Source organism: Hibiscus syriacus, unplaced genomic scaffold, assembly GCF_006381635.1.
Source record: "Hibiscus syriacus cultivar Baekdansim isolate YM2019G1 unplaced genomic scaffold, ASM638163v2 tig00000541_pilon, whole genome shotgun sequence".
Taxonomy (NCBI): Eukaryota; Viridiplantae; Streptophyta; class Magnoliopsida; order Malvales; family Malvaceae; genus Hibiscus; species Hibiscus syriacus.
In genome coordinates this window covers 777,717-790,843 of record NW_024061798.1, presented here as the reverse complement: position 1 = coordinate 790,843, position 13,127 = coordinate 777,717, and the positions used below count along the sequence as shown (strand labels likewise).

General features: G+C 34.3%; 1 protein-coding gene across 1 annotated transcript; it reads left to right on the top strand.

Moving 5' to 3' along the window:
• Positions 1 to 866: 866 nt before the first annotated feature.
• Positions 867 to 12,772, top strand: LOC120208711. Its single transcript, XM_039207925.1, has 3 exons — positions 867 to 1,014; positions 12,229 to 12,589; positions 12,685 to 12,772. Exons 1-3 carry the CDS (start codon positions 867 to 869, stop codon positions 12,770 to 12,772), a joined length of 597 nt encoding a protein of 198 aa, XP_039063856.1.
• The last annotated feature ends 355 nt before the right edge of the window (positions 12,773 to 13,127 follow it).

Sequence of the window (13,127 nt, the reverse complement as noted above, 5' to 3'; positions counted from 1 at the left end):
GAAGCAATTTAAACATTAGGTTCTTTTGTTATAGTAAATATCGTTGGCATGTAATTAAATGTTTGAATTCTATATGCTCTGATCATTTTTGTAAACATACATTCTATATATGTAAATTACTGGTTTTAATTTAATATAAGCTAAGTTCTATTTATTTACTGTTGATCAAAGCTTCCAACCAAATTTCATTTTATAATTATGTCCAAATTTAGCTATTATCTATAAAGTAAATGATTTGAAAAGTTAATGTAACATCTTGGATTTGGCCAAGAAAGGTGAAGAACATGCACCTCTGGGAGTTCTTGTACAAGACCAAGATGTGTTCTTCAGGACGTTGAACGCTATCCTGGCGGGTTTCCAACCTCCTACTCCCTCAACTCAAAGAATGAATGTGGCAAAAGAGTTAAAAGGATTAGGAGCTCCTGAATTCAAGTGTGAAGCCGAGGAAGGTCCTGTTACTGTGGACCTTTGGCTTAATGATGTAAAGATCATGTTAAATGGTCTCTACTACTCTGAAGTGGAGAAGTTATATGGAGTGGTTTCTTTGTTGAGATGGAAAGCTAGAATATGGTGGACGAATGTCACCATGAGAATGACAAGTGACCAAGTGACATGGTCCTTATTCTTAAAAGAGTTTAAGAATAAGTTTATTGGAGATCATTTCATAAGGCGAATGAAGTAAGAGTTTATGAACCTAAAGCAGTGGAATCACACTGTGTATGAATATGAGTGCAAGTTCAACAAGTTGAGTCATTTTACTGTCGAGCTTATTCCAACTAGAAAAGATGCCCGTGAATGGTTTATTGAGGGCTTTTGCCCCAGACTGAAAGAGATGTTAATTGTATTAAATCTATCCTCATTCGAAGATGTGGTCAATCATGCTAAAGCTCTTGAGAGAGCTCAGAATGAAAGGTTTGGACAACAAAGAGCTCAAACATCTAAAAGAACCAGTGCTTCATCAATTTCAACACCATCTAAGAGGTGCTGAGATTCTGGTTTCCGATCACAGGCGAGGTCTGAGTCAGCTACATCCTCTACAAGAGGACCAAGTCAAATGAGATATAGACAGACGTAATATGTGGGGTCTGGAGCTGGAAGATTTAAATAGGGTCAATCAAGACAGTGTTATCATTGTGGAAAGAATCGTTCCAGAGTGTGTCGAATAGTTTTCAGAGCCTATTTCCGATGTGGTGATACATGACATTTTATTAGGGATTTTCCAATAATGGCTGGAGAGCCTGCACAATCTGAATGATCTGCTTTGGCATCCCAAAGAGGAAGGGGAAGAGGAAGAAATCAGTCTGAATCATCCACCCAATAAGAAGTACGTTCTACTTCGTGAGTGTACAATATAAAGACAACTGAGGAATATGATGATCTAGAGATTATTGCAGGTATTTTCTAGTTATATGCTAAATTTGTGTTGATATGAATTGATTCAAGTTCCACTTATTCATATATTAGTGATGTCAACAAAGAAGTTATTGTTACAAGGATGTCAGGGTTTTATTGCTAATGTGATAGATACTAGAGTCATGGAGAAAGGGTTAGAAGAGATTCCAATAGTTAGAGAGTTCCCTGATGTCTTTCCTGCAGAGTTGTCAGGATTACCTCCAGATAGAGAGTTTGAATTTCAAATTGAGGTAATGCCTAGAACAACACCTATTGCAATAGCACCTTATCGAATGGAACCAGAAAAGTTAAGTGAATTAAAGATTCAGTTACAAGAATTGTTGAATAAGGGACTTATCAGACCAAGTGTGTCACTTTGGGGAGCACCGATATTATTTGTAAAGAATAAGGATGGTTCAATGCATCTTTGCATAGATTATAGACAGCTCAACAAGGTGACCATAAAGAACAAGTATCCTCTCCCTAGAATTGATGATTTGTTTAATCAGTTGAAGGGAGCTTCGGTATTCTCGAAGATCGATTTGTGCTCTGGTTATCATCAATTGAAGATTCAGGAAAAATATATTCCAAAAACAACTTTTAGAACGAGATATGGTCATTATGAGTTTATTGTTATACCATTTGGGGTAATGAATGCACCTGTTGCGTTTATGGATCTTATGAATAAAATGTTTCAACCTTTTTTGGATCAGTTCATAGTTGTTTTCATTGATGATATATTGGTGTATTCAAAGTCTAAGGAAGAGCATAGTACACATTTGAGGGTAGTTTTGTAAACTCTACGAGATAAGAAACTTTATGCCAAACTATCTAAGTGTGAGTTTTGGTTAAATGAAGTGGCATTCCTAGGGCATGTGATTTATGAAGAGGGAATTCGAGTTGATCCTCAAAAGATAAAAGCCATTTTAGAATGGGAAGTTCCAAAAAATGTGTCTGAAGTTCAGAGTTTCCTGGGATTTGTGGGTTATTATCGAAGTTTCGTTAAGAACTTTTCGATGATAGCTCTACCTTTGACTAAGTTAATAAAGAAAATGTATCGTTTGCTTGGACCTCAGAATGTCAAGAGAGTTTTGAAGCATTAAAGAGAATTTTGACAAAAGCTTCAGTGTTGGTCCAACCCGAGTATGGTAAGAACTACGTGGTTTACAGTGATACAACCTATAATGGCTTGGGATGTGTACTAATGCAAGAAGGGAAAGTGGTAGCCTATTGTTGAATTAATCGATCGACGGAATCGGCCAAGAGAGGGGTGAATTGGCAATTAAAATTTTGGTAGAAACTATTTTTGCAGAAAATTGAGAGTAATTGCACAACGATTTAGAGTGGTTCGACTTTCTCAATCAAAGTCTATTTCCACTACCTTAGATATTCACACTAAGGATTTTCTAACAAATTCACTAATTTGTTCTTTCTTTTGAGGCCAAAGAGATAACCTTACAACTCCCTTAGTGCATCGGTGCACTAAGAGTGCATCGATGCATCAAGTGCATTCGATGTTTCAAAATAGCCAGAGTGCATCGATGCATGGCTGATGCATCGATGCATCAAATGCATTCGATGTTTTCATAAAAATCCTTAGTGCATCCATGCATGGTATGTGCATCGATGCATGAAATGCATTCGATGTTCAATTTAATTCATGGTGCATCGATGCATGGATTGGTGCATCGGTGCATCACTTTGATAAATTGATTTTAGGCTTGATTTTGGTTCAAAATACTTTATGAAAATTGTTTAAAAAATAGTTTAAGTATAAAACACAATTTTACACATTTAGTAAGGTTTGAATTTGAACTTGAAAGACTTGGAGTAATAATTTGATATTCGATTAATTAAATCGAATATACTTAGAAAATCATTTGTAAAATCTTAAAATTCATTTAAACTTAATTTGTTATATCGAAACACAAAAATGTTTTCAACAATCTCCCCCTTTTTGATATAACAAAACATTTGTGTTATTTTAAGATTTTCTAAAATTTTGAAATCAATTTTGAAAGATTACTCCCTCTTACTACAACACTTCTCCCCTTTAACACTTTTACACTTCTCCATCTTTTTGTTAAATCAAAAAGACATTAAAATGTTTTAAAAAAGGTTTTGAAAAGCATAGCCAATTGATTTTAAATATATATATATATGGCTTAAGCTGCTAAGATCATAATCAAAAGAGAGATTAGCCATTAGTTCCATAATCAATATTCATAAACAAATGTGAAATGGCATAATTGGTCATATATATCTAATGATGCAAAAATAAGAAAATTCAACCAAGCCAAATATATATATATATTAAGTTCAAAATCCAATCATCCAAACCATAACAATTTCAAGCATTTAACAATCCAAAACAAACAATCCAAGTTTGAAATACTAAGAAAGCATGGAGAAAAGGTCTAATCCATTGGAGGTTCGGGAGGAGGATAATAATGAGCTCGAACTTCAAGAGTGAGTGTGTCCATACTTTCACGCATCTCCCACTGAAACTCAGTAATCTGATACTCCATGGAGGCAAACCTCAGATCAAACGACTCCAAGAAGGATCAAAAATATGGTGGCATTCGATCTTCTTGCCGTGCTGGTTTCGATGCAGGCTCATCGTCTAGAACGTGATCTTCGATATCTTGCATACGTTGTTGAAACTCAGGATCATCATCAGTAGCCAGTGTCGGAGGAGGAGGAAGAGCATAAGAAGAGTTAGGAGCAGCTCGTGAAGAACTAGCTCCCGGAGTTTGCTTACCGGATCGAAATACCCAAAGACCGATTTCCTCGTCTTGTTTTAAATCTGCTTTCTTCAAGGAAGTAAGATTGATTTGATTTTGGAGTGGAATAGGATTGTCAAGAGAGACGTTTAGATCGAGTTTGATAAAGAGGTTACTCAGAAGACATCCATAAATCAATGTTTCAACATGTTTTGAAGGAACAATGTTTATGATATCCACTAGTTGACTAAACATAATGTGGGGCAGATTTATTTTGATCTTATTTTTAATACCAGTGCATCAACCATAAATCCCTAGCACAAAGAGTGGAGTACCTACCTCCGGATGGTCTAAACCACCAAGAGATCATTAAATAAAGAAAACGATCATGATGAGATCGTAGAGTACTAACACTAGAATTTGGAACATAGGGATATTCCATATTTTTATTCTCATTATATAACCCATCATCATCTAACCCAAAATGAAAAGCTATAGTCTCGGGGTCAATATTAATATATTAGCCTAAAAGTTAGGATCTAATGGCTATAGTCCCACATTGAGTTTCGTTTTGAAAACATACCTCATTGGAATAGAAAATGCGGACTAACTGTTGATAAACGATAGGTTTGAGCTAAAACATTTTATCAAACTTCCAAGCTTTAAGAATCGGAAGGTATTCAAAGTCAATATCTATCATAGCTTGAAGAGAAGGAATATGCTCTTCCCGGATTCTATAAGATTGAAAAGAATTTCTATACCTAGAGTAGAATTCGTCTCTACGACGCTCCGGCATGTTAAAACAAGATCTTAATAGAGATGTAGGTGGAGGAGGAATGGGATTAGGAGGTTGGTTTGAACGAGAATGACTCGATGAAGTCCTAGGGCGTTTGGGATTTGACATGTTTTAAATATTCGAAAAAGGAAAGTAACCTGCAATTTGAAACACATGTATGCACAATAATCAATCCCAAAACTCAATTGAGTCCTCAATAATTCAAGGTTCTCTAAATCGAATCGTAATGGGCAAGGTTTTGAAAAGTATTTGAAAACAATTTTTTGTAAAATCATAATATGTATAGTTTTTATGAAAACAACATAATTAAATAAAAAAGATCAAATTTAAAAATTAAATTCAAATTTTTTATTTTTTTTAATTTCGAAAATTCAAAAATTTCTTTGAAAATTTGTGAGTTTTTGATGAAATTGGTTGTAAAATCTAGTTTGTAATCATGAAACAATCAATGCCCGCTAAAATGTTCATCTTAAAACTAATTAAAACTAGTCCTAAGATTAGAATATGATAAAATAGAGGTTTTTAGAAAAATACCTTGAAAATTTTGGATTTGAGAGGAATGAGATGTTTTGTTGCACGATTTAATAATAGTAGCAGGATATAGAGATGAAAAGCTCGAAGATTCAGACAAATTTTTGATGATTTTGAGTAAAAGGATATTTAAAGAAAGAGAGGCGGCAAGGGAGTGTTTTTGAGGGTTTTGAAACAAAGAAGAGAATCAGGGTTTTTAACCAAAACCCGATAGATGCATCGATGCATGGCCTTGTGCATCGATGCACATTCAAGGCATGCATCGGTGCACCTTCATGGTGTATCGATGCACATTCAAGGATGCATCGATGAACTGTTAGGTGTATCGATGCATGAAGCACAAAATGTCAAAAATCTGATTTAAACACTCAAAATGCTAAATTAATTGGTTCTAGTGGTATTGGCAACTCATATATTGAAAATTAATCATGTCCAAACAATCAAATTAATCCTTAAACTACTTTTGAACATAAAATTAATTTTCATCAAGCAACATAAACTCCCCCTAACTAATAGCAAAGAATGCAATCAAAAATTATTATTATAAGCATTTTTCATTTATACTTAAAAGTGATAAAATTATTTTAAACACTAAGTGAAGATAGGTCAGTTAAACCTAATTCTCTCCTAAGTGTCCAAAATATTTCCTTGTCTAAAGGTTTTGTAAAGATACCCGCTAATTGGTGCAAAGTATCAATAAATTCTAGAACTACATCTTCCTTAGCGACATGGTCTCTAATGAAGTGATGTCTAATTTTAATATGCTTAGTTCTAGAGTGTTGGATGGGATTTTTAGTGAGACAAATAGCACTAGTATTGTCACACTTGATAGGAATGGTACTTACTTCAATTCCATAATCAAAAAGTTGTTGTTTCATCCATAAAACTTGTGCACAACAACTACCGGCTGAAATGTATTCCGCTTCAGTGGTAGATAATGCAACATAATTTTGTTTCTTTAAAAACCAAGAAATCAACATATTTCCAAGGAATTGGCAAGTACCATAGGTGTTTTTCCTATCTAATTTGCATCCTCCATAATTCGCATCAGAGAAGGCATGCAAGCTAAAGCTAGAGTCTCTAGGATACCAAAGTCCTAAACTAGGAGTGTCCTTAAGGTATCTAAAGATCCTCTTAACAACTAGTAAATGTGATTCCTCAGGGCATGATTGAAATCTAGCACATAAGCAAACACTAAACATAATGTCCGATCTACTTGCAGTTAGATAAAGCAAAGAACCAATCATTGACCTATATAATTTAATATCCACACATGTACCTCCTTCATCTATGTCAAGCTTTGTCGATGAGCTCATTGGAGTGTTATGTGGCTTCCCATTTTCCAGTCCAAACTTCTTGAGCATATCTTTGACGTACTTAGCTTGATTGATGAAGATGCCATCTTTTCTTTGCTTGATTTGGAGTCCTAAGAAAAATGAGAGCTCCCCCATCATGCTCATCTCGAATTCACTTTGCATTAGCTTAGTAAATTCTTGGCAAAGAACATCATTAGTAGAACCAAATATTATATCAACATAAATTTGAACTACTAATAAATCTTTACCTTTATGCTTTAAAAACAATGTAGTGTCAACCTTCCCTTTGGAAAAACCTTTATCAATTAAAAAGTTTTACAATCTTTCATACCAAGCTCTAGGAGCTTGTTTTAAACCATAAAATGCTTTTGTCAACTTAAGAACATGATTTGGAAATTTTAAATCTTCAAAACCAGGAGGTTGTTCCACATACACTTCTTCCTTTATAAAACCATTTAAAAATGCACTTTTAACATCCATTTGATATAATTTAAATTCATGAAAACATCAAATGCTAATAACATTCTAATTGCTTCCATCCTAGCTACGGGAGCGTATGTTTCATCATAGTCTATGCCTTTTTCTTGAGTACAGCCTTGAGCAACAAGTCTAGCCTTTTTTCTCACTATATTATCACTCTCATCAAGTTTATTCCTAAATACCCATCTAGTACCTACAGTAGATTTATTACTAGGCCTTTCAACTAATGTCCATACTTTACTTCTCTCAAATTGATTTAACTCTTCTTGCATAGCCATAATCCAATGTTCATCTTTTAATGCTTCTTTAATATTCTTAGGCTCTATGCATGAGATAAATGCAACATAATTACAAATATTTCTAAGAGAAGATCGATTTGTTACCCCTTTGGATGGATCACCTATAATCTCACCATCCTTGACATAGTTGTACTCTCTTGGGTAAGATACTTCCCTTTCTTCGATTCTTGAGAGGATCTTGAGTTTCCTCATCTTTCGTTTCTTCCTTTGATGATGGTTCTCCAACATCATTTATATTTATAATACCTACATCATCATTCAAACAAGAATCCTTCCTCGGAAGGAGATTATCATCGAAAACAACATGTATAGACTCTTCTACAACTAAATTTCTTTTATTAAATACTCGATAAGCTTTAGAATTTAAGGAATAACCCAGAAAAATTCCTTCATCACTTTTAGCATCAAATTTGCCAAGATTATCTTTACCGTTGTTTAAAACAAAACATTTACATCCAAAAGGATGAAAATAGCTAATGTTAGGCTTTTTATTTTTGAAAATTTCATATGGAGTTTTCTTTAAGATTGGCCTAATCATTACTCGATTTACAACATAACAAGTGGTATTTGTGGCTTCCGCCCAAAAATATTTTGGCAAATTGTTTTCACAAAGCATGGTTCTAGCCATTTCTTCTAAAGTTTGATTTTTCCTCTCAACAACTCCATTTTGTTGAGGGGTTCTAGGTGATGAAAAATTATGGCAAATACCATTAGAATTACAAAAATCAGTAAATCTAAGATTTTCAAATTCAGTTCCATGATCACTCCTAACACTAGTTATAGAGTAACCTTTTTCATTTTGGATTACTTTTGAAAACGTGATGAAATTTTCTAATGCTTCATCTTTAGTACTTAAGAATAGAACCCAAGTATATCTAGAATAGTCATCTACCAAGACAAATGCATATTGTTTTCCACCCAAGCTAGTAGTCCTAGTTGGCCCAAAAAGATATATATGGATCAATTGTAATACTCTACTAGTTGATACATCATTAATGGATTTAAAAGAAATTCTCTTTTGTTTTACTTTAGCACAAGCATCACAGATTTTATCATTATCAAATTTAAGCTTAGGCAACCCTCGAACTAAATTTCCTTGAATTAGCCGTTGTAAAACACTCATACTAGCATGTCCTAGTCTCCTATGCCATAACCAACTATCATGCTCATCCTTAGCAACTAGGCATAAATTAGTCATATCAATAGAGTCTAAATGCACCATGTATATGTTTCCTATTCTATGACCAACAAGCATAATCCGATTAGATGCAATGTCAATGACTTTACAACCATTAGTTTCAAACATGACATTGAATCCCTTATCACATAATTGACTAATACTCAAAATATTATGCTTTAACCCATTCACATATAAAACATTTTTAATTTGTATGGAAGAGGTATTACCTATTGTACCTATACCTTCAATGTGACCTTTTGAATTATCACCAAAAGTCACTTCTCCTCTATTTTTGGCGTTAAGCTCTATAAACCGGCCTTTGTCCCCGGTCATGTGTCTTGAGCATCCACTATCAAGGTACCATGAGTTTGAATTCGTTTCCCGTGCCTTGTAGCAATGCTCATTTTCCTACAAACATAGATTAATTTCTAATTTTTGGTACCAAAATTCTTTTGGGTCCATATTCATTAGTTTCCAAAATCCTAGTCCCCTTAGGTATCCATTTGTGTAGGATATCTTTATCTTTAGTAGTAACGAGTCCTTTAGGAACCCATATACTTCTAACGATTTTCCATTAGAGGTTCTTCGGGGACCTCTATGATTGTAGTTTTTAAAACTTTTTCTAACAAAGTTGGATTTTGAATTTTCTCCATTTTCAAAACGTTTTGTTCCAACTTTATCAAAAGAAGCTTTAAGATCATCAATTTTCTTTTTATGATCATCATTGACCTTTGAAAGTAAATTTTGCAAATCTGAATTTTTCTTTTCAAACTCTTCTAGTTTGATTTGCAAATCTTTGATTTTACTTTCAAAATCATTGTTGGTCTTGGATATGAGCTTATTTTCATTTTTCAATTTTGAGACATCATTTTTATATTTTAAAAACAATTTCTCATAATCCGAAGCCAACCCATTATATTCCTCTAATAACTCATCATAAGATAAATAATCTAATTTAGATGAGTTAGAGGTTACCTTAGAATCTTCCCCGAATGCCATCAAGCACAAGTTTGCTACTTATTATTCCTCTTCATCTGAACCCTCTTCATCGCTCCATATAGCCACATGAGCCTTGTGCTTATTCTTTGATGACCCTTTCTTTTCAATTATGGGCAATCATATTTGACATGCCTTAACTTTTTGCATTCGTAGCAAATGATAGGGTCCTTCTCTTTTGGTTCATTTTTTGAGACCTTCATTTGTTTGAATTTTCTTCCTCGGTAAGGTCTCATCATTTTTCTTAACCGTTTGGCAAACAATGCCATTTCCTCGTCATCGTCATCTTCATCTGAATCACTCTCATCTTTTGTGGATTTGAGAGCAAGTCCAATGTTTTTCTTCTTCTCCTTCTCCTTTGGTGTCTCATCTATCTTATCGAGGTTCACCTCATCTTCAAGCATCATTTTATGAGTGAGGAGGGAACCAATTAGCTCTTCAAGAGTTAAGGATTTTAGGTTCTTAGCCTCAATGATTGTCGTGTTCTTTGATTGCCATGATTTTGGAAGTGAGTAAACTAACTTCCTCACAAGCTTTTCGTTTGGAATGATCTCTATGATTTGAGACCATTGATAATCGTTGAGAATCTATCCGTCATAGCTTTGATATCTTCATTTGGTTTCATCCTGAAATTTTCATAGCTATGTGTTAGAAGACTAATTTTAGATTCTTTTACCTCGTAGGTGCCTTCATGAGTGACTTGTAGTTTATCCCATATTTATTTGGCGGTTGTACAAGATGAAATTCTTCCATATTCATCTGGTTCAAGAGCACAAAATATGATATGGATTACTTTGGAGTTGAGCTGGAACATTCTTGTCTCTCCTTCACTCCACAATCTTGGATGAGTGAGAGGCTTGATATATCCATCTTCTATAATATTCCATGCTCCCATGTCACTTGCTTGAATGAAATAAATCATCTTATTCTTCCAATAGGCATAATTTGCTCCATTGAAGAAAGGAGGCCTGTTGACGGGCATCGAATCGAGACCGGAGTCGACATTTGAAGTAGAGGCCATTGATGACTTGATAATCGATGTAACTCTTCCCGAATCGACTCAAGAGGCGATTAAACCTTTAAATGAGTGAGGCTCTGATACCAATTATTGAGTTAATCGATTGATGAAATCGGCCAAGAGGGGGTGAATTGGCAATTAAAATTTTGTTGGAAGCTTTTTTTTGCAGAAAATTGAAAGTAATTACACAGTGATTTAGAGTGGTTTGACTTTCTTAATCAAAGTCTACGTCCACTACCTTAGATATCCACACTAAGGATTTTCCAACAAATTCACTCATTTGTTCTTTCTTTTGAGGCCAAAGAGATAACCTTACAACTCCCTCAAGAATATACACCAATTCTTGAGAACACTCTTTCTCAAAGAGAAGATTACAAATTTGCAAACTTACAAGGAAATCTTCACAAGGTAGATTGTTTGCACAATTCTAGAACAAAGAAAATAAAACTAAAAAAATGAATACAATTGAGTACAAGTACTGTTCTTGAAAGAAAAATTAATATTGAATGAAAAATAGGCTTGAAATGCTCAAACTTGAGGTTTGATGCTTTCTCTTTGATTCTCTCTTGATTCTTGTTGATTGTTGTTTCTTGTTATTGATCAATGGCTTCTAAGCTTGTTTAAATACACCTTAAAATGATTCTGAACGTTGGGGATGCTTAGTGGAGTAAATAGAGTCGTTTAAGTGTGAATATAATTAATTAAAGCAGTTGAGAGCGTCAGTGCATCGATGCATACCCATGGTGCATCAGTGCATCAGTGTAAAATTCAAATATTTTGACCGTTAGACCCTTAGTGCAACGATGCATCAAGTGCATTCGATGTTTCAAAATAGCCAGAGTGCATCGATGCATGGCTGGTGCATCGATGCATCAAATGCATTCGATGTTTTCATAAAAATCCTCAGTGCATCGATGCATGGTATGTGCATCGATGCATGAAATGCATTTGATGTTCAATTTAATTCATGGTGCATCGATGCATTAATTAGTGCATCGGTGCATCACTTTGATAAATTGATTTTAGGCTTGATTTTGGTTCAAAATACTTTATGAAAATTGTTTCAAAAATAGTTTAAGTATAAAACACAATTTTACACATTTAGTAAGGTTTAAATTTGACTTGAAAGACTTGGAGTAATAATTTTATATTCAATTAATTAAATCAAATATACTTAGAAAATCATTTGTAAAATATTAAAATTCATTTAAACTTAATTTGTTATATCGAAACACAAAAATGTTTTCAACACCTATGCATCTAGACAATTGAAACAGTATGAGAAGAATTACCCAACACATGATTTGGAGTTGGCTACAGTAGTGTTCGCTCTCAAGATTTGGCGTTACTACTTATATGGTGAACGTTGTTATCTATATATGGATAATAAGAGCTTGAAGTATCTGATGACACAGAAGTAATTAAATCTAAGACATCGAAGATGGATCAATCTTCTCAAAGATTATGATGTAGTTATTGATTTTCATCCTTGAAAAGAAAATGTGGTAGCAGATGCGTTAAGCTGTAAGAAATTCGCAGGTTTGAGAGCTTTAGATGCAAGGTTATCATTAGACGTTGATTGTGTATTATGTGTAAAATTGATGCTGAGGCCAACGTTGTTGGATCGAATCAAAGAATTACAGGGTAAAGATGAAAGGTGTTTGAGAAGAATATTGCAAGTAAAGAATGAAGAGAATAAAGATTTTGAGATTAAGTCTGATAGGAATCTGTATTATCGAAGGAAACTGGTGATTCCAGATGATGAGGAATTGAAGAATGATCTGTTGATAGAAACTCAATGTAGTCCATTGATGATACACCCTGGTGGAAATAAGATTTATATGGATCTTAAGAGTCGGTATTGGTAGACAGGAATGAAAATAAGTATTACGGAATTTGTGTCCAAGTGTTTAACTTGTCACTAAGTTAAAGCGGAGCATCATATTCTGTCAGGATTGCTGCAACCAATCTCCACTCCTCGGTGGAAGTGGGAGAATGTGATGATGGACTTTGTGACGGGGTTAACACTGACTTAGAATAAAAGAGATTCGATTTGGGTAATAGTTAATCGATTGACTAAGTCAGCACATTTTATTCCTATTCGAACTGATTTCTCTATGGAAAAGTATGCTGAGTTTTACATTATAGAGATTATTCGATTGCATGGTGTGCCTATTTCGATAGTTTCTGACCAAGATCATTGATTCACATCGAGATTTTGGAAATCTTTACATAGAGCGTTGGGAACTCAACTGAACTTCAGTACATCTTTTCACCCTCAGACGGATGGACAGTCCGAGCGGACTATTCAAATCTTGGAAGACATGTTGAGAGTCTGTGTAATTGAGTTCAAAGGGTCTTGGGAGAAGTATTTACCACTTGTCGAGTTTACTTAC

What these genes read in the sequence shown, in the direction of transcription:
- LOC120208711 (XM_039207925.1), top strand. Translation starts at nt 867, where the DNA reads ATGTGGTCAATCATGCTAAAGCTCTTGAGAGAGCTCAGAATGAAAGGT. An exon ending in GGTTTCCGATCACAGGCGAG is followed by an intron (nt 1,015 to 12,228) that starts GTCTGAGTCAGC and finishes ATCCTTGAAAAG; the next exon opens with AAAATGTGGTAGCAGATGCG. An exon ending in TATATGGATCTTAAGAGTCG is followed by an intron (nt 12,590 to 12,684) that starts GTATTGGTAGAC and finishes ATATTCTGTCAG; the next exon opens with GATTGCTGCAACCAATCTCC.